General features: G+C 34.2%; 1 protein-coding gene and 1 pseudogene across 1 annotated transcript; both read left to right on the top strand.

The window, feature by feature from the left end:
• The first annotated feature begins 2465 nt into the window (after nucleotides 1–2465).
• Nucleotides 2466–2927, top strand: LOC140890254 (uncharacterized). Its single transcript, XM_073298014.1, has one exon. It carries the CDS (start codon nucleotides 2466–2468, stop codon nucleotides 2925–2927), a length of 462 nt encoding a protein of 153 aa, XP_073154115.1.
• Nucleotides 2928–7417: 4490 nt separating this feature from the next.
• On the top strand, nucleotides 7418–10170 carry LOC140891971 (beta-caryophyllene synthase-like; annotated as a pseudogene).
• Nucleotides 10171–21187: the final 11017 nt, after the last annotated feature.

The raw sequence follows: 21187 nt of genomic DNA, 5'->3' as shown, positions 1-21187 counted from the left end.
ATTTAAGGACTCACACAATATATATAAATGCATATATATAGATATATATAATAAATATATATTTATGGATGTTGGACCTTATGTTTATAATAATATATTATATTATTATAATAATAATAAAAAAAGAATTAATGAGTTGTCGGGAGACAACTCATTAAATACATTGCAATTGTGAATTGCAATCAGAATTTTTGATTCATTCAATTTTCTTCGGCTTCCTCTCTGCTCTCTCTGTTTTCGCTCTGGTTACTTAGAATTGATACGATCAATTCTTAAGTTCGATTTCAAAGCAAAATTTCTTCTTCTTTTAAGTGCGATTTAGAAGAGGAATAGAAAATCCCGTCGTGGACCTGATTTGAAGAAAGGAGGAAAAATCCAGTTGATTGTTTGTAGGGATATACAACAAGAGCTATTTTTGATTTTTCGAAATAGTTGGAGCCATCATCAATCTTTTAAGATTGATAGATATAAATCTCTTTACATCCTATGAACTTTATTTAAACCATACGAGTGTCCAAAAATATTTTGAATGTCAAAATAAAATTTTAAACTTTCGCTACTTTTGGGCACGATAGAGATCTGAGATCCTACAGTGGTATCAAAGTCAGGTTCTTTATATCGTATGGTTTATTTCATGTTGAGTATTTTTATTTCTAACCGCATAAGAAAATTTATAAAATCGCAAAATCATATTATTATTATTTTTAAAGTTTAAATATATATATATATGTATGCGATACATATATATATGGATATATGATATTTATATATATATTTGTATGCGATACATATATATGAATATATCATTAATATATATATGTTTAAATATATATATATATACGATATATATATATATATATTAATAATGATAATAATAAATATGTGGCACATATATGTTTATTATCGTTATCAATAATAAATATGTGGGACGTATATGATAATAATAAATATGTGGGACATATATGTTTATTATCGTTATCAATAATAAATATGTGGGACATATATGTTTAAATATATATATATATATATATATACACACGATATATATATATATTGATAATGATAATAATAAATATGGTGGGTCATACTTCAATGGTTCGGGTAGTCAAAATATCGGGATGCCAAAAGGTTTTGAACCCAATGCGATTTTAAAATTATAAATTTTCTTATGAAATAAATAATTGGAATGTGATTCTAATTATTTATAGTAAAAGGAGTTTTACAAGAAATCAATTATTATTGAATTAATTAGAAATTAAATAAAAAAGTTTATTTAATTTATTAATTCGTTTAATAATTGTGGCGGTTAGTGATAAAATAACAAGATACATGAAATTGATGAATTATATAATATGTGATATTATATGCATGAAGGATGATCGAGAGCAATGACCAATGTGCTAGGTGTATGTTAGGATATTTTTCATGTCTCAACTTGTATAATTTTATTTGATAAAATTAAAGTGAGCCTGGTTTATGGCTTGTTCCCACCCTTGATATGTATCACTTATGTGCCATGGCTATTCAAATGTAAATATTTGTAATAATGGGAGATCAAGATTGGAAGATGGTGGACCCGATGATCAAGATGACGACATGTAAAATATTGGAAGCTTATGTAATAAGTTGGATTTGCATCCCTGCATTTACCTAGGATTTGGACCTTGATCCATGCTTGGCTCACATGGATCAAATAGTATTGGCAATCGATCATCCTTATTTAATTGTCATATTATGATATATGTGATATATAGTAATATGCATGTATGTATATTATTCGATAATATAGTTGCATGAATTCGGCAAACATACAAACTCATGGCACGCGATTCTAAATAAAATGATGAGACAATTTCAAAATTAAAATCCCTCATTTTGAATATGATTCAAAATTTATATCAAGCCATAAAAGTAAAAATTAAAAGAGTTTAATTTATTCTTGTCTTCCATCAACGGTGGTTGCATGATGAACGCTACCCGTGATCAGTGTCTGGCTCATATTATTGGGGAGACCTGGACGCCAAAAAGCTGTGACTTCCACTGACATAGGTGATGTGAATTGGGTGAAACTCCCATGACTCCGGCTCATATTATTGAGGGAACTCATGGCGACCGTCAACTACGATTCAACATTGATGGGTCGGCTTGACACTCGAAGATAAACGACGTCATATTATTGGGTCCTTATCAAGAGTGAGACAAAACACGTAGAGGTTGCATGGGGATGCAATTGGGCTCTACCTTTTAGAAATTATAATTGGCTGATATTATTCGGGATCATAGTTGTCTAGATTGGACTCTACGTGCTCACTAAGGAAATACGATTTTCCGTTTTCATCAGAGGGTGGTGAAAATGTCAAAATAGTGGGAGAAAATTTATAAAATTAAAGTCCATATTTTATATCTTATAATTATTTTAAAATAATTAGTAACGATTACCTATTTTCAATTTCAGTATGTTTAAGATGTCGACACGCAATCCACTTTCTGCTATTCTCGAACAAAACAAGCTAACCGGACCTAATTATCAAGACTGGCTAAGAAATCTAAAGATTGTTCTAAACTCTGAGAGGATTGCGTATGTGCTTGAAAAGAAGCCACCGAAGGAAGCAACTCCTAACATCAGTGAGACTGAGTTAGCCAAGCTTGAGAAATGGTGGGACCATGATCTCCAAGCTAAAAGCTACATCCTGGCTTCTATGTCGAATGAACTGCAAAGGCGGTTTGAGGATGCTGTGAATGCTGCTGACATTCACTTTCATCTGAAAGAGTTATACGGTGTTCAAACTCGATCAGAAAGACACGCAACTGTGAAAGAACTCATGACTACACGCTTGCGAGAAGGAGCTTCGGTCCATGAGCATGGTGTTAGGATGATTGGGTTAGTTGAGAAATTAGTGGGACTCGATGTGGTTATGCCTCATTAGCTCTCGACTGATATTCTCTTGTTGTTTTTACCTTCCTCGTTCGACGGATTTGTGGTTAATTCTAATATGAACAAGATAGAGGCCACCCTTGAAGAGTTGGTCAATATGCTTGTTAATTATGAGGCCACAATCAAGAAAGAAAAGCCTGTCTGCTTTTGGGCTCGTCGTCTGGGATGAAAAAGGGAGCCCAAAACAAGGGAAAGAAGCGTTCTGCCCCTACAGTTAAGAACAAGCCTAATAAGAAGCCATACAAGAAACCTTCTCAAGGGCCCAAAAGGCCAAATAAATCAGAACAAGTTTGTTTCCACTGCAACAAGCCTGGACATTGGAGGCGTAATTGCACTGAATATCTTTCCCAGAAGCGTTCTGGCCATGGTATGTTTTATATTGAAATTAATATCTCAATGAATTCTTCTTCTTGGGTATTGGATACCGGATGTGGTTCTCATCTATGCAATGATTTGCAAGTGATGACAAGAAGCAAGAAACTTAGAGAAGGTGAGACCTTTCTAAGACTTGGAAATGGAGCAAGGGTTGCTGCCAAGGCCAAAGGAGATATTATTTTAATATTAAACAATAATTTTAAGTTGCTTTTGAGAGATGTTTTGTATATTCCTGATTTGGTTAAAAACATTATTTTTATTTCTATGCTTGATAGAGATGGTTATTCTTGTATTTTGCAAAAGGTGTTTGCACTATATATAAGAATGAATGTTTGATTGAAACTGGTGAATTACAAAATGATCTCTATAAATTAAAATTAAAAGATATTCCATTAAACAATGTCCAAACAATAACAACAAACAAAAGAAAACAAGATAGTCAAAACCCTGCACATATATGGCACGCTAGACTAGGTCATATTTCTCAAAGAAGGATGCACAAGTTAGTGGGAGAGGGCATGTTTGACATGTCAGATATAAACTTTCTACCTACTTGTGAATCTTGTCTGAAAGGAAAAATGACCAAGACTCCCTTTAATGGGAATGTAGAACGTGCACATGGTCTTTTGGATTTGATCCACACGGACGTATGTGGTCCACTAAATGTTAGCACTAAATATGGGCAGTCCTACTTCATTACCTTTACTGATGATTTTTCGAGGTATGGGTATGTGTATTTGATGAAATACAAGTCTGAAGCATTTGAAAAGTTCAAAGAATTCAGATCTGAAGTAGAGAAACAATTGGGTAAAAGTATTAAAACACTCCGATCTGATCGAGGTGGAGAATACTTGAGTACTGAATTTTTGGACTATCTTAAAGAGAATGAGATTCTCTCACAGTGAACTCCACCAGGAACGCCACAATTGAATGGTGTTTTTGAACGTCGAAATCGAACTTTGATGGACATGGTTCGATCTATGATGGGATTCACTGAATTACCTAGATCGTTTTGGGGCTTTGCGCTTGAAACTGCGGCAATGTTGTTGAATAATGTCCATACAAAGGCAGTGGATAAAACACCATATGAGATATGGATGGGAAAGGTTCCCAAATATTCTTATCTGAGAATATGGGGATGTCCTGCTTACGTGAAGCAGACAGTGGGAGACAAATTGGATAGTAGATCCATTTTGTGCTAGTTCGTGGGATATCCAAAGAACTCTGTTGGATATTATTTCTATCATCCAAAAGAAGCAAATGTGTTTGTTTCTAGAAATGCCACCTTCTTGGAGAAGGAGTTTCTATTAGATAGAAAAGGCAAAATGATAGAACTTGAGGAAATTCGAGATACACCCAAGACTGTAGAAGTTGAACCCAATCTCCAACAGCCAGTAGTTGAATCACACATACCTAGAAGGTCTGAAAGAATAATCAGACCGCCTGCAAGATATACGCTTCTTCATGAACAAGGCCATGATGAGCCTAGCGATGGATGTGATCCACGAAACTTCAAAGAAGCAATATCTGATGCTGAATCATCTAAATGGCTTGAAGATATGCAGTCCGAAATGGACCATGTATTCGAACCAAGTATGGACTTTAGTAGATCCACCTGAGGGAATTGTTCCCATAGAATGCAAATGGATTTACAAGAGAAAACTTGGGGCGGATGGAAAGGTATTGACCTACAAAGAAAGACTAGTGGCAAAAAGCTATACTCAAAGACAAGGAGTTGACTATGAGGAAACCTTTTCACCAGTCGCTATGTTCAAGTCAATTAGAATATTGCTAGCCATAGCTGCATGGTATGACTATGAAATATGGCAGATGGATGTGAAAACAACATTCCTCAATGGAGACATTAGAGAAGAAATCTATATGTCTCAACCTGAGGGTTTCACATCAGTGGGAAGTGAGCATAAGGTATGCAAACTTCAGAGATCGATCTACGGTCTCAAGCAGGCATCTAGGAGTTGGAACCTTAGATTTGATAATACTATCAAAGAGTTTGGTTTTGTTAAAAATCTCGAGGAACCATGTGTGTACAAAAAAGTTAGTAGGAATGCAGTGACATTTCTAGTACTTTATGTTGATGATATCCTCCTCATTGGGAATGATATAGGAATATTGCAATCAACTAAAGTATGGTTAGCAAGTAAATTTTCCATGAAAGACATGGGTGAAGCATCTTATGTATTGGGAATACAAATCTATAGAGATAGATCAAAGAAGATGATGAAGCTCACCCAAGTCACGTATATTGATACCTATTTAAAAGATTCTCTATGGAAGAGTCCAAGAGAGGATACTTATCAATGTGTCATGGTGTTACTCTATCTAAATCAATGTGCCCTAAGACTGATGAAGAGATAGAGATGATGACACGTGTTTCCTATGCATCAGCAATTGGTAGTATCATGTATGGTATGATATCAACGCGTCCTGATATAGCATATGCTCTGAGTGTTGCAAGCAAATATCAGGCTAACCCTGGTCCATTGCATTGGAAAGCCGTGAAAGATATTCTTAAGTACTTGAGAAGAACTAAGAATTTGTTCATGGTTTATGGGGGTGGAGAATTAAAATTGGAAGGTTATGCTGATTCTAGCTTCCAATGTGACGTGGATGATTCGAAATCGACTTCTGGTTTTGTATTCATGCTTAATGGTGCTGCTGTCTCTTGGAAGAGTTCCAAGCAAGAAACAGTTGCGGATTCCACCATTGAGGCCGAATACATAGCAGCATCTGCTGTAGCCAAAGAGGCAGTTTGGATGAGGAATTTTGTCCAAGAGTTGGGCGTTATTTCAAATGGAGTTGATCCAGTCCCGGTGTACTGTGACAACACTGGTGCCATTGCTCAGGCAAAGGAACCAAGGTCTCATCAGCGATCCAAACACATACTGAGGAAATTCCACATCATTCGGGAGATTGTGGGAAGAGGAGACATATCAATCGAGAGAGTTGCCTCTACAGATAATGTTGCTGATCCACTAACAAAGCCCTTGTCAGGACCATTGTTTGAGAAGCATCGCGAAACAATGGGATTAAAACTAATGAGTAGTTGGCTTTAGGGCAAGTGGGAGATTGTTAGAGTAGATGCCCTGCAAGCCAAATGTTGGTCAGGGATTTTATTGACTCAAGTGTAATAACAATCTTTATTTTAATATAATTAATCTTTTATTTGACATTTTCATTATCTGTATACCCATGCAAGTTGCATAGATAAAGACTTTGAATATACTATAGTAAGATATGAGGTTGTACATGTGATGACAATCATGAAACACATATTATTAATTACTATATATTCTAAATCAGGTTCCTAGTCGATTGAGCCGTTCAAAATAAGGATAAGGATCGCTCGAGCTCGAGACTAGAATCTGTGATGATGTGTACCACGTTTCATTGGTATGGACATAGAGATGTTCAATCATACAGATTATATATTTTATTTAAAGTTATTTTATTATAAAAGTATAAAAATTTATTTAAACCTTATATTATAATAATTAATTATCTATTTTTTAAACTAATAAATAATTATCTTATTCTTTGAAAATCAATTATAGAATATCGATCTATTGCTAATTATATAATCAAATATAATGCATTTTCAAAATATTTATAAATATATAATAAATTATATTTTTTCCTCTATTTATATTAAAGTATTATAATTGAAATCGTCTCATACGTGAGACGAGTCAATCCTACCCATATTTACGATAATAAGTAATACTTTTGACATAAAATGTAGTACTTTTTAATGGGTGACCCAAATAGAAGATCCGTCTCACATAATTAACCCGTGAGACCGTCTCATGGGAGTGTTTGTCTATAATTATATAATAATAAAATCATACTCATAAATTAATCATATGTACATCTGAAACATATTTTAACAAATTGATAAAATAAAAATAAAAAAATAAATTAGATAGGTGTAGCAATGAAGATGATAAACAAGTCCAGATCATAAAATCATATAAAATCATATGTACATCTGAAATATAGATATTTTTTCGGTACGATATCTTCGGTATTTCGACATTTCGGTATTTTTTCTCATCTCTACACAGCAGACCTCTGACCTCCTTCATCATTAAAAAAACAAACAAACAAATAAACTTTTATCTCCTTCGCAATTTAGTATATATTATATGGTATCAGTATAAACTTTAGGGACTAGGAATAAACGAAATTAATAAAAAAAAAATTATAAAAAAAAAAAGGAAAAAGGACATGCTGTGTTTTGAAAGAAACAAAACAAAAACAAACAAGCGAACGAAAAAAACAGGGGAAAAAAAAAATGTGCTGTGGAGAAAAGGGTACCCCTACCCCTACTGTGGGATCCATATTTTCTCATGTATAAAAATACCCATGAGCAAGGAATGCATTTGAATGAACCAAAAAACTCCAACTCTTGTATCTTTATATTTCGTTTAAATTGGACCAAAATAGTATCTGCAGCTCCTTTTTCGACCAAGATGAATACTGAACTGGAAAATGCTCGTCGATCAGTGAAATACCATTCAACAGTTTGGGGAAACCACTTTCTTTCTTATGCTGATCTGGATATCACGGTATGTCTCATCTAATGTGTGTGTGTGAATAATATATATATAATACGAATTTACTGACCAAGTTATATAAATTTTGCATGCATTCCCTTTTTTGTTTCCCCCTGCACTTACTCACTACATACATAAATATATATATGTTTGTGTCTTAATTTATAAGCTGAAAGGATTGGCTACTGAACAAGAAGAGATTGTAAAACAAAGAGAAGAGGTGAGAAATATGTTTGCGGCGGCGGATGAGTACTCTTTGAGCCAAAAATTAGATCTCATTGATGCAATCCAACGCCTCGGAGTGGGCTATCATTTTGAAGAAGAGATTGACGAGTCCTTACTCCACATTTACGAGCTGCTGGATTCTCGTGATGATGATCTTAATTCCAATCTTAGAGCCGCTGCTCTTCGTTTTCGTCTACTTAGACAACATGGACATCTTGTCTCGTGTGGTAAGTGCTTAATTACTCTTCTTTTCTATCTTCTTAACATCACAATCGAAACTCTTGTGTACGTTGCATTATTAGCAGATGTGTTCAAACAATTCACGGACGACCAAGGAAAATTCGAAAGATCGTTGATTACCGACCCACATGGTTTGTTGAGCCTGTACGAGGCAGCACATTTTGGAATACATGGGGAGGATATTCTAGACGAGGCACTAGACTTTTGCACCAACAACCTCCAATCCATCCTTCTCAACAGTACTAATGATTCTCTAGTACTTGTCACACAAATTGAAGAAGCCTTAAACTCGCCAATCCACAAAAGTTTGGTAATGTGTAAAGCAAAGAAGTTCATGTCTACGTATCAAAATGAAGAATCGCATAATAAGACACTGCTAAAGTTCGCAAAAACGAATTTCAACCTATGGCAGAAGATGGTTCAGAAAGAACTAAGCGATATTACAAAGTATGTCAGCTACAAACTTAATTACGTTATAATATATACGTATTCGAAGTATATATTTCTGTTATATGGATTAATCTAGCTATATATGTAACTATATTTTATATATGTCGAATATATATGCATAGGTGGTGGAATGATTTAGATGCCAAAACAAATTGGCCATTTGCCAGAGACAGAGTGGCAGAATGCTACATGTGGATATTGGGATTCAATTATGAGCCCCAATACAGACTTTCAAGAAAAATAACGACCAAAGCCATTGCCTTGATTACTGTTCTCGATGACCTTTACGACGTACAAGGAACGTTGGATGAACTTCAAAGTTTTACAGAAGCAATCCAAAGGTATATATATATGCACTATTCCTATGTATAATGCATGAGATATATATCCATGCGTTTCACATTAATTAACGATATGTTAATGGTACGTAGGTGGGATATTAGCGCCGCGGATGGACTACCATCATATATGAGAACATGTTACAAAGCCCTGTTGGATTTCTATGCCGAAATGGAACTTGAATTGGGAGAAGCAAGCTTATTGTACCGGGTGGATTTCATCAAAGAAGAAGTACTTATTTTTATGTTTGTTTTTTTTTTTTTTAAGTTTTGGGTACTAAGTTTAGGAGTGATCTGTTGATTCTTTCTATTTTTAAATTTTCGCAGATGAAAATCCTGATGAAGGCATATATTCAAGAGGTGGAATGGCTCTACAGTAATCATATTCCTACTATGGAAGAGTATATGAAGGTGGCACTAGTAACTGCGGCATATATTTTCTTGAACATTTGTTTCGCGATAGGAATGGGAAATAAGGTTTCCAAGGAAGATTTTGAATGGATAACAAGTGAACCATTGATCCTTCGATCTTCAGCAACATTAGCGAGATTAGTGGATGATATGGCAGGATATGGGGTAAAAATTTCAAAATCCTTTTTAGCACCTTAATTATGTATATCTACGCGGTTTCATCTCACAAAATTGACCACAAGAGTTTTGGTGTTATACTAATCCATAACAACTCTACTCGTTACTAATTAAGATGGAATAGTTTCTTTTGATGATAAATTACATGTATATTTTGCAGTTCGAACAAAAAAATTGCGCGGTGGATTGTTACATGAAAGAAACAGTTTGTTCCAAGGATGAGGCATTTGATGAATTTAAGAAAAGGGTACGGAGTGCGTGGAAGGATATAAATCAAGAATGTCTTCGACCAACCCCAGTTCCCATGTTTATCCTCCGGCAACTTGTTAATGCCGCAGGAGTTGTACATCTTTTGTATAAAGGAGAGCAGGATTCATACACAAATTCCCAAACTATATTGAAAGACTTGCTCAAAACAGTGCTCGTCGAGCCGCTATCGATTTGATTCAAGATCAGCAAAATAAGTATATATACTGGCTTTGGTAATTATCCTACGTACGAGTGATCACAATTTAAGGATTGGCATATATATGTTAAATTGTCGATCGAATAAATTCATGTTGTATGTGAGATAAATGCATATTATTCAAGGATATTATATATGTTTTATAGATTGGTTAATTAGTTTCGTTTGACTTGGTTTTTATCAGCACTGACTAAAATCGGACAAGGAGGAAATTAAAACAATTGGTTGCGGGTTCCCACGTAACATGCGGAAAGAATGGGGAAAAAGGAGTAAAAATGAAAAATAAAAAACACGTATCAAAATGTCATATGGAGTTAAAGACCTCAAGCCCAATCTGTTAACCCATGGAGCAAAGCCCAAATACTTGTGCAGCCCAATTACTAGACTCTTCTAAATAATTATCATTTTATTTGTTTTATTTAAAGTTGTTAGATTTGTTGTAACTGAATCACTAGATCTTCTCCAAGTGTCTCAAGATCATGCGTTGTAATAGGGTATTTAACTTATGGATCGTCTAAGGTCTCAGCTTATCTCGAACAAAATGATAGTTCGGGTCTCAGCTAGCTAAGAATTTAACATATAAAATATAAATTACAGAGAAAAAAATTAAATACGATTATAAGAATATTTGACGAAATAAACCGAACACAACATTTCATAATTTTTTTTAAAATTTTGTTGAAACAGTCAATTTCAAGAACAAAATTATGGCGCAATGTTTTAGAGTGTTTTTGAGAAGTATTTCTCAACTTTTCATTAACAAATTTTCAAAAAATTTCAAAATTTTATTAAAGACAAGATGATGTGTTTTATAGAAGTTCTCTCAAACACTAGCTATATATATGTGTTATAGCTAAACATATTAAAATGATAATTTTGGAATTGAGGAGAAAAAAACATCACCAAAAAACAATTACTAGACCTCGTTTTAGGGAAAATTATGGTTTTGGTCTTGTAAGTATCATGTTTTGGATGATTAACATAACTATTGGATGATTATCAATTGGGATTTATCTCAAATGAACTCGAGGGCTCATCAATTTTTTTTTTCTCAATCATTACTTTATACGAGTAGGCTTCTGTTAAAATAAGTCCCAACCATAACTGAGGCGAAACCAGAATTTTTGGGTGCTAGCTGGAACCAAATCATCTTTACGCTATTTGAATTAAATTCCAAGTTTCATCAGAACTAAAACTGTTGGTTTTGAAACTGGACCCGCTTGCTTTGAATCTAGTTATAGAGCCTTGGTCAGATGCATATATAGCCATGGGTCAAGTAGCAAGTTATGATTTTCGAAGTTAGCAGAAAAACATGAGTATAAGAATCAGGTAGAAGACACTACTTTTCTCCGCAAATCCTATCTATGTCGCATTAAGCTACCATTTATGAACTATAACCATCCTCGAACAGATATTTTATAAAACACATAATCACCTCGCCATCCATGCCTGCAGCAGCATCTTCTAATGATGCATAGTTTACAAAACCAAAGCCCTTTGAATAGCCAGAGACCCGATCAGTAACCACTCTAGCAGAAAAAAGAGAAGAAAAAAATTGCTTGAAAATTTCCAATAGTTAAGTGTGAGCCTATCCAGCCCCAATGCATTTTTTTAAAAAAATAAAATAACATACCGTGGACCACTTCACCAAACTTAGCAAAGGCAGTCCGCAGAACTTCTGTCGTTGTACGTTTGCTAAGCCCTGAACATCATATTCATAACAAAGAAAGTTCGATGGAGTTAAGCACAGTAAGACAGCACCATGGAAAACTTTTATGATGAGCAAAATAAGCCAAATAATAATAATAACCGAACAAGTCGGTCATATCCAAAGAGACATATACCTACCATAATTTTCAAAGATCCAAGTACAATAATTCGAGTAGCAGCTCCAATAAGAAGGGAATATAAAGTGTAAAAGTTAGGTAGTCCTTGTGTAAAATGGAAATTCAGAGTAGACAGCAACAAACTGTCACACACATCTGTTACAAGATATCCCAATCCACCACTCTGATTGAAAATACATTCTGAAATTGAATAGACTGTATCTACATAACGCATCACCTCAAATAAAATAATTGGGAAGAATGGATACTGAAAATCACTAGTAGCAGTATGCAAGGAGTGACAGAAGACCAGAAAAAAAAAACACTTAATTATATACCTCCAACAATGTCCAACCATACAACATGCAGAAAAAGAAGACCAAAAATGAATGATGCTGTATCAATGATATAGTTTTCTGCGTGTCCTAAGGGAAAAAAATGGAGGCCAGTCCTAGAAAAATAAACTAGCTGCTAAAAAGCAGGTTCAAATTGTGGCTATCGAAAAGAGAACGGAAGCAGTAATCAGATAATATGAATCACAACAAAACACTTACTCTATAGTTTTACATCACTGGCACAGAATTTTGAGGAATTCACTATTCCACAAGTTTGACCATACCACAATTTTGGAAATTGATACCTGATAGTATGAAAGGAACAGAAAAAATACAGAGAACTTGAAAGCTAGTCATGCCAACTACTGCTTGTGAGCGGCCAGAAAGGAAAAACAAACAAATTTTTATAGAAATACAAAGAGAAAAAAAATCGACTATATAATAATATCCAAGAATTAGTTGCACTTCAGAAGCAACTTGACAGAAATCAGAGGAACTCCATTAAGGTCATTAATAGCAAAAAAGTGAAATAACAGATGAATAAAGAAACAAAATGGAGCAGCAACATACGAAGAGTTTTAAAAATGTGTCATCAAACATTTCTCATAGAGAAACTCACAAAATTAAGATGTTGCCACATAACAAGAAAAATACACCTGATATAATTATAAAGACCACCAATGGTTACACAGGTATGATCAAATAATCAACACAGCAGCATTAGAAAGAAAAAGTTATGATTTTTTTATTTTTTTTTTACGAAAACAAAACTAGTAATTTCTTCGAAGTAGCTCATAAATATAAGAAAAGGGACCATGATTGATGAATACGCAACTGCCACAAAGCTACAATCCAGTCGATTACTAGTAATTTACTAAGTTTTCGAATAAACTAAATTGCTAATATGAAAAATAAGTAAACGAATAGTATACCCTTTTTCGAAGCGCTCTGAACTAAATAGTTCACGATCAAACCACGGAAATGGAAAAATGAACCTCGAAAGAGACAAGAACATAGCCCTCAACCCTCTGCCGCCGTCGTAGTGGCCGCCGCTCTCATCGCCATTTTAGGGAGGGTTTTAGTGAGATTTTCCACAGGGAAATGCAGAAAAAATCTCATTTACAGTGCCAACTCATTTCTTATTCGATTTACAGCGCACAAATACATGGGAATAATCTCCCAGGACAGGACACCATCTTTTTTCCAATATTTTATATCCTTCTAACATTTCGGCCACTTTATTATTATTTTATATTTTAGATACTCAAACTATATTCTATAACATTTCAACCAACAGATTCTTGCCTGATATATCTATAGTAGAATTTTCTTTTGCATAAAAAAAATATTCTCTAATAGAATCCTAGCTGAGCATGTACTATTTCATATAAAAATTAAGTCCTTAAAGATAAAATTTTATTAAACAATTAAGCTGTATTCACTTATAGTAAAATATATTTTTTTCATATGTATTTTATTCCAACAGTTTATCTTAGCAACTTCATAAACAATGCTATTGCGTCGTTAAATATTGTCCATTTTAATTATTTTATTTTTTAATTTGTTTAGTGAGGATATATTTAAAATTTTGGATACATGAAATAAAAGAAAGCGTAATTTAAAAATGAATTTTGTGCGTGTCATAAATGTATTTAAACCTTTTTTAATAGTCAATAAAGAAGATTTATTTATTTTTTTATTTTTGGAAAAAAGGTCCATGACTAGAAAATTAATTACATTGTGCATAGAGAAATTAAATGTTTTGAATTTTTCGACAAACCGAAGAAAAGAAAAACCATACGCAGACACTCGTCAAATTAATTTATAAGAAAATATAGATATACATTAGGTAAGCTAATTTAATGCCTAACAATTAATACATTATTAATTTCATGATTCCTTGAGATAATTGTCATGCATCCAAATAAGTACACAATACTAAATATTGAACTCTTAGCTACTGCAGCAATTAGCAGCTTGTCCTTTAATTAATTGGTTTTTTGAATCTTGAAAACTTTCTTCTCTATCGATCCATGCATCTTTTTTTTAATATGTTCTTCCACCAAACAAAACCAAACCAAGAAAGGTTTAATGATCGATATATCCTTTCCCGGACAACACGTACATGCACCACCATATATATGGACGACGGTTGACAGTCCTAGCTAGCTCCTCCGATCCGGTTTCGATATATCGGGGTAATCTTGACCTAGCTCTTGTATGTACTTTTACAAGAAATATATATATATATGCATGAATGATAATTTAATATGAATATGTTAAACTGAAAATGGATCTAAATTAAAGTACGTACACTTTGGATTCAACAAATCATGAATTTATTGATTTATTACAACAAATTTTTGTTACATCAATTCCGATGCTAACATAGTGATTGGCAGAAGATTTTCCAAGAATGATGGCGATCCGAAGAAGAAGGTCTAGTTTTATTTTCATTCGGCACCGATGAAACCTTTTTCTTCTTTGGGGCCACGGTCGCCGGTGGTCTTCGGATACTAGTTTTAACCATCGCAGCCTCTGTCAGAACGTCGTCTTCCGATATTGCCGGAAGAGAAGGCCGCCATCTTCTGCTGATCTTGATCTCCTTTCTTTGCTGCTTCTGTTCTTTCGCCACCTTTGGGGGCATCTCAGATTTTCTGGGGAGATTGATCATATTCAACAACTTCATTATGTCGACTTGATCAGAAGGAAGGAGCTGTGCTTATTTTGTTTATACGAATTAAAGCATATATCGTTGAAATATATATACATATGATCAAGATCTCCTCCCACACAGCATTCGGTAATTATTTGATGGGCTTTCTTAATATATATGCATGGGCTTTATATATGTTAATCTTTTAGATTTAAATTTTTCTCCTTTTTTTTCTTTTTATCCCTTTTCCTTGCACTATTTCACCTTATCCTCTTTTCTTTTTGTATCTTTTCTCTTCCCTTCCCTTCCCTTCCCTTCATTTTTTTTTTTTTACAGGAAATACTATACAATACCAGAAAACTTTTTTTACTAATATATATATATATCGAATAATACACGTGCTATTATTAGTAAAAAAATAAACGTAATATTACTATTTATATTAATACAATTAAAAGATGATATACAAATTATATATATGTTTGTGTGTGTCTTTTCATTTATAATATACAAATTTTTCATGTTGAATACTTTTTTCAAATATATGAGATATTATTTTCATTTTATAGTATAACAGTAGTAGTAAATATGAATTTATTTTTATAATTTTAAGTAATAAAATAATTTAAAATTTAAAAAATGAATCTATTTGAATTTAGTAATAATATTGGACTTAAAATTTAAGTAAATGACAAAGTTGACTTATGAGTTTCATCATATACCAATTAAACTATTTTCAATAGTTCATGTATCAATTTGATATTTTATTAATAGTTCATGTACCAAAATAATTATATATATATATATATATAAATATCAATTGAGTGAAATTCAAGTTATATTTGTTTACGAGTCGGGTCAAGTAAGAGACTCATCTCTAAAAATTAACGGTCTTCCAATATTTTTGTATTTTAATTAAAGTCGAAGCTCCAATACTAAACTAAGATATTGTTTGTGAGAGCTTTTAGGAAGCACTTCTAAACTTCTCCTTCACAAAATAACAAAATTTTGTGAAGGAAAAGTTGAGATCAAATTTTATTTAAATTATAATTATATTCTCATTGTATAACTTTATTCATATTTTTTCCCATGAAATAAGCTTTATTTTTAAATCTTCAATGTCAACATGTTATTTTTTAAAAAAAATTTAAATAATCTTTCGCTCTTAATAAAAATATATAGAATAAATTATTAATTTTAAAAATTAAAAAGTATTGCGTCTAGATAAATTTTTAAGCTGTAAAAACACGCAAAGAGTGCAAATAATGCTCAAGTTATGTCTCTTGTGAGAAGATGTCACGGACTCCCTAATCTTTATATGTGACACAATCAATCTTCCATATTTACAATAAAAAATAATTATTTTTTTACAAAGGAGATATCCTAGTTGTTGGAATTGAACATTTGACAAGAGGTCAAGAGTTCGATTTTTTCCTACCAACATCTTCATAAACTAGTCTGTCGCGCAGAGCTTGCCTAGTGTACATGTTTACCTGACTATCAAAGTTTTCAGGTTATTGCATTAGTCAGAGGTCACCAATGCACACCGAAAGATAGGGACTGCGGTTCCCAAGTCATAAAATGTAAAAATGTTAATACTTTGGCATAAAATTCTAACCTTACTTATATTTTTATAATAAAAATAATATTTTTTATTTAAAAAATATATTTATTCATAGGTTATCTGTGATCTAAATAGGAGATGTCTCACAAAATTGAAACATGATATCGTCTTAATTTTTGTAAAAATTATAATTAATGTGTGATGTCGAGTAGACCATATATTTATATAAGTGTCTTTTGAAAAATATTATCTTATTAATTTAACAAACTGGTGCAAGTGAAAATCGAGAAAAATATATATTTTTTTATACCTAAAAGCTGGAGAAAGAAGTTTGAACTGGATGCGATGGGATTTGTTATGTGAGAGTAAGGAACAAGGTGGTTTAGGGTTTAGAAACTTCTTCAAGTTTAATATGGCAATGCTCGGGAAACAAGGTTGGAATTTAATCTCCAACCCAAATGCACTTGTTTGCAAGTTATTCAAAGCTAAATACTATCCACAAGGGGATTTTCTTAATGCCAGATTAGGGCAGAACCCAAGTTTCACTTGGCGTAGCATTTGATGTTCTCAGGTTTTACTTCGTAAAGGAGTTCGCTGGAAAATTGGTGAAGGATGTTCAGTGCAGGTTCGGAAAGACCCTTGGTTACGCACTCACGATAATTTTCTAATCCAGTCATCTCAAATTGATGGTCTCCAAGGGTTGATAGTTAATGAGTTGATGATTCCTGATAGTGTAACATGGGATATTGAACTGCTCAATGAGGTCTTTTGTGCGCAGGATGTTGATCCAATTACGAGTATACCGTTGATTTGTAATGCTGGCCCAGATTGTCGTATTTGGCATTTTACTAAAAATGGTATTTATTCAGTCAAGTCAGGGTACAAGGTGGCGATGGATTTGGAAGAGAGGGTAAATAATGGTGTGTGTGTGTGTAAACTGGAAATCTTTATGGCAAATTCGGATACCTCCGAAAGTCAAGAGCTTTTTATTGAGAGTTGGTCGTGATTGTTTACCGACGAGAGATAATTTGGCCAGGAGGGGTGTTCCGGTTCCTATTTGAAGGAATTTTATTCCTTGAATATTTCGGCCCTAATTAATTGGAAATTATAAGATTTTGCTTTCTAGACAAGATAGGATATTTGGTAAATATTGAGTGTATATTTTCGAATATGTTAATGATATATTTGCCAAAGTTTAAATTAGATCTTGATAAGGTGATTATTTGACATAATATAATTCGATATTATCAAGATTTGATTTACAAAATTTGATAGAGTTTATTTCCTACTAAAACTAGTTTTCTTATTTATGTAGGACTCTATCTAAGGCAATCTTCAAGATTTGGATGCTTATCTATAAAAGAAGATTTCCACGCACAAGAAAAGTGAGAGCTTCAGACGAAAAATACTCTGCGCATACTCTGAAGAATTCAAGGAAGATCTTGAAGAATTCTGAAGCAAGGTTTGCAGCCATCGTTGTTGCATGTCCCCGTGTCGCCGTTCGTGTTGAAGACATCAGAGACAACATTGTGGGAACTGTGTTGTTGAAGATATTTTATGTCTCTTCAATTTAGGCTACGGGAGTTGCATCCAATTTCTTTTATACTTTTATTGTATTTTAGGATGCAAGTTTGATTTCTCAACTCGTTGAGAAATTTAGGATTTAATGACTTTTTGTAAAATCACTAGGATTACTTTGTAAGACTATTCTTACGTTTACTAGTGATATTTAGCCCTAAGGCACCCGCACGAGTTTTATACTCGTGCAAAATTATTTACTTGTGTTTTTATTTACGTTTTAAATTTCCGCTGCACTGTGTTGTCTGTGGTATTACAACACAAACGACAACACTGCCTTATTTTACGTAACAATCACGTACACCGTTTCTTTCACGTGGCATCAGAGCCACCACTTGACTTTACTAAGTGAGTTTCTGGTTTGTGTTACAGGTTAGTTATGGACACTCCGTACACAAGTGCAATTCGTCCACCTATTTTGGATGGGACAAACTACGGCCCTTGGAAATTGAAGATGAGCATGTATATTCAATCCATTGAGTCCAGGGTTTGGCAGCGTATTCTTGACGGTTGGACACCACCCATGAGAGATGATGATGTACCAGGACCAAAGCCAAGATCACAATGGACAGCCGATGAGAATACAACGGCTATTTATAATGCTAAAGCTCTTAATGCTATGCTCACTTCAGTTTATATGAACATGTTTAATCTAATTGGTACTTGTACTTGTGCTAGGGATGCTTGGGAGAAACTACAAACCCACTGTGAAGGCTCGGCTAGTGTCAAGAAGACAAGGATGCGTCTCATAACTTCAAAATTTGAGAAAATGAGAATGGCGGAATCAGAGACCATCATGGAATACAATGGAAGGTTGAAGAGCCTTGCGAATGAAGCATCTATTCTTGGTGATCCTATTTCGAACGAGAGACTTGTATCGAAAGTGTTCGCAAAGTGCATTATTAAAATAAAAAGAACCAATTGTGCAAGGAATAGTAAAACTCCCTGGATCGTTCAACTTTTGTGGCATCTTCTTTTGAAGCACGGCACTGCACTCTTCAGTTAAGCTCACCACCTCGTTCTCTAGCAGCCTCCTCTTCTTGGACATCACCTCTTTGATGAACTTTGCATAGTTTGACATTTGTTCCAATGCATCAGCAAAGGGGATGTTGATGTGAATTTTCTTGAAAATCTCCAAGAACTTAGAGAACTACTCATCCAATGCCTTCTTCTTGAACCTTTGCGGGTAGGGAAGTGGAGGCTTGTACATCGGTTTCGGCTCCAGTTCAGGCTCCTTCTTCTCGACTTCCTTCTCTTCAACCGCAGGTTCTTGGACTTCAACTTCTTTTCCACTCCTCAACGTGATAGCATTGCACTGCTCTTTGGGATTTACCTTAGTGTTGCTAGGAAACTGGTCGCGGTTGTTATCCTTTAGTGCGTTCGCCAACTGCCCAATGCTAGTCTCCATGGATTGCAACACCGCACCCATGTTGGTCATGTGCATCTCCAAACTGTCAAGACGAGACTTAGTTCTTGCCATCCTCTTACCTGATTCCTGCACAAAATTACTAACCACATCCTCCAAAGACAACTTACCATCACCCTTATTAGTATTGTTAGCATATGAAAAATTTTCATTATTCCGCAAATTAGGGTGAAAAGTATTGGGAATAGAATTACCTCTGTAAGCTCCATAACCTCGGTAGCCATTAGGATGGATATAATTAAATTCCTCTGGGTTATATGATCCCTCAACTCCAATGGAATCTGCAACGATTATCTTATTCAAAGAAGCTACATGTGTAGTCAGTGCAGATAATTGGGCCGTGATAGATGTGAGAGGATCTACTGCATACACTCCAGCTGGCTTCTTGACTCCCACTCGCTCTGATGGCCATTGAAAACTGTTTATCGTCATCTGTTCCAGCATATCATAGGCTTGAGCGGGGTCCTTTGCAAAAATAGTTCCTCCAAAAGCAGAATCCACGTTCATCCTCGTAGGCGCATTCAGTCCGTTGTAAAACCACTCGATCTGTTCCCAATCTGCAAAATTATGGTTAGGACAACGTCTAAGTAGTTATTTGTACCTTTTCCACGCCTCGTAAAGCTGTTCAGAATCCATCTGCCTGAAAGTGCTGATCTCGATCTTCAACTGGGTGAATTTGGCAGGTGGAAAATATTTAGCAAGAAATTTTTCTGTCATCCCCTCCCAAGTAGTGATGCTTCCTAGCGGTAGTGATTGCAACCAACTTCTGGCTTGATCCCTGAGAGAAAACGAAAACAAGCGTAAACGAATAATATCCTCAAGAACACCGTTAAATTTTACCGTATCAGTAATTTCTAAAAAGGTCCTGAGATTCAAGTGAGGATCAGCTGTGGCACTCTCATTAAATTGGTTCGATTGAACCATGTTGATCAAGGCCGGCTTTAGCTCAAAATTGTTGGCATTGATTGTTCCTCGAGCTATTCCAGAGTAGTGAGCCTGGATCGTCGGCCTGAAGTGATCTCTGATAGGTACCAGGGGAGCTTGATTCACATTCTCTTCAGTCATGTTATTAATTTCTTCTCTTCTCGCTCTTCTCAAAGCACGTGCAGTTCGTTCGATCTCCGGATCAAAAAGTAGAGAATTCGCACTTTGAGATCGTCGCATAAACTGCAATTAAAATTAAGAAGAATTTAATTAGTAACTTCAAAATAAAAATAAAAAAACTCTAAATTAAAATCTAGACTAATTGGTAACAAGACTAAAAAAAAATAATCAAAATTACTCCCCGCGGGCAACGGCGCCAAAAACTTGTCTGTGAAAATTCCTCGCAAGCGTACGAGTGTCAAGTTTTAATATAGTGAATAATTCAGATATCGATCCCACAGGGAGTAAAATGAAAATATTTAGTACTTGTAATTAGAATTGTCTAAACTTTATCTAGAAAATCAAACTTTGAGAATTTTGCAGAAAAATAAATAATCAGTGAAGTTTTGATAGCACGCACACAACTTTCAGGAAAAATCAATCAGAGAAAAATGGTCTAGAGGTATAGATTTCACCTGGTTTCAACAACAGTCAATCCTAAATGATTAATCTTCATGAATTCCAATC

This window comes from Henckelia pumila, chromosome 3, assembly GCF_033568475.1.
Source record: "Henckelia pumila isolate YLH828 chromosome 3, ASM3356847v2, whole genome shotgun sequence".
Classification (NCBI taxonomy): domain Eukaryota; kingdom Viridiplantae; phylum Streptophyta; class Magnoliopsida; order Lamiales; family Gesneriaceae; genus Henckelia; species Henckelia pumila.
Note: the sequence above shows the minus strand (reverse complement) of the source record. Positions and strands in the feature narration are given on the sequence as shown.

Bases quoted from the DNA above. Each gene is read 5' to 3' on its own strand.
- LOC140890254 (XM_073298014.1), top strand. From the start codon at position 2,466: ATGTCGACACGCAATCCACTTTCTGCTATTCTCGAACAAAACAAGCTA.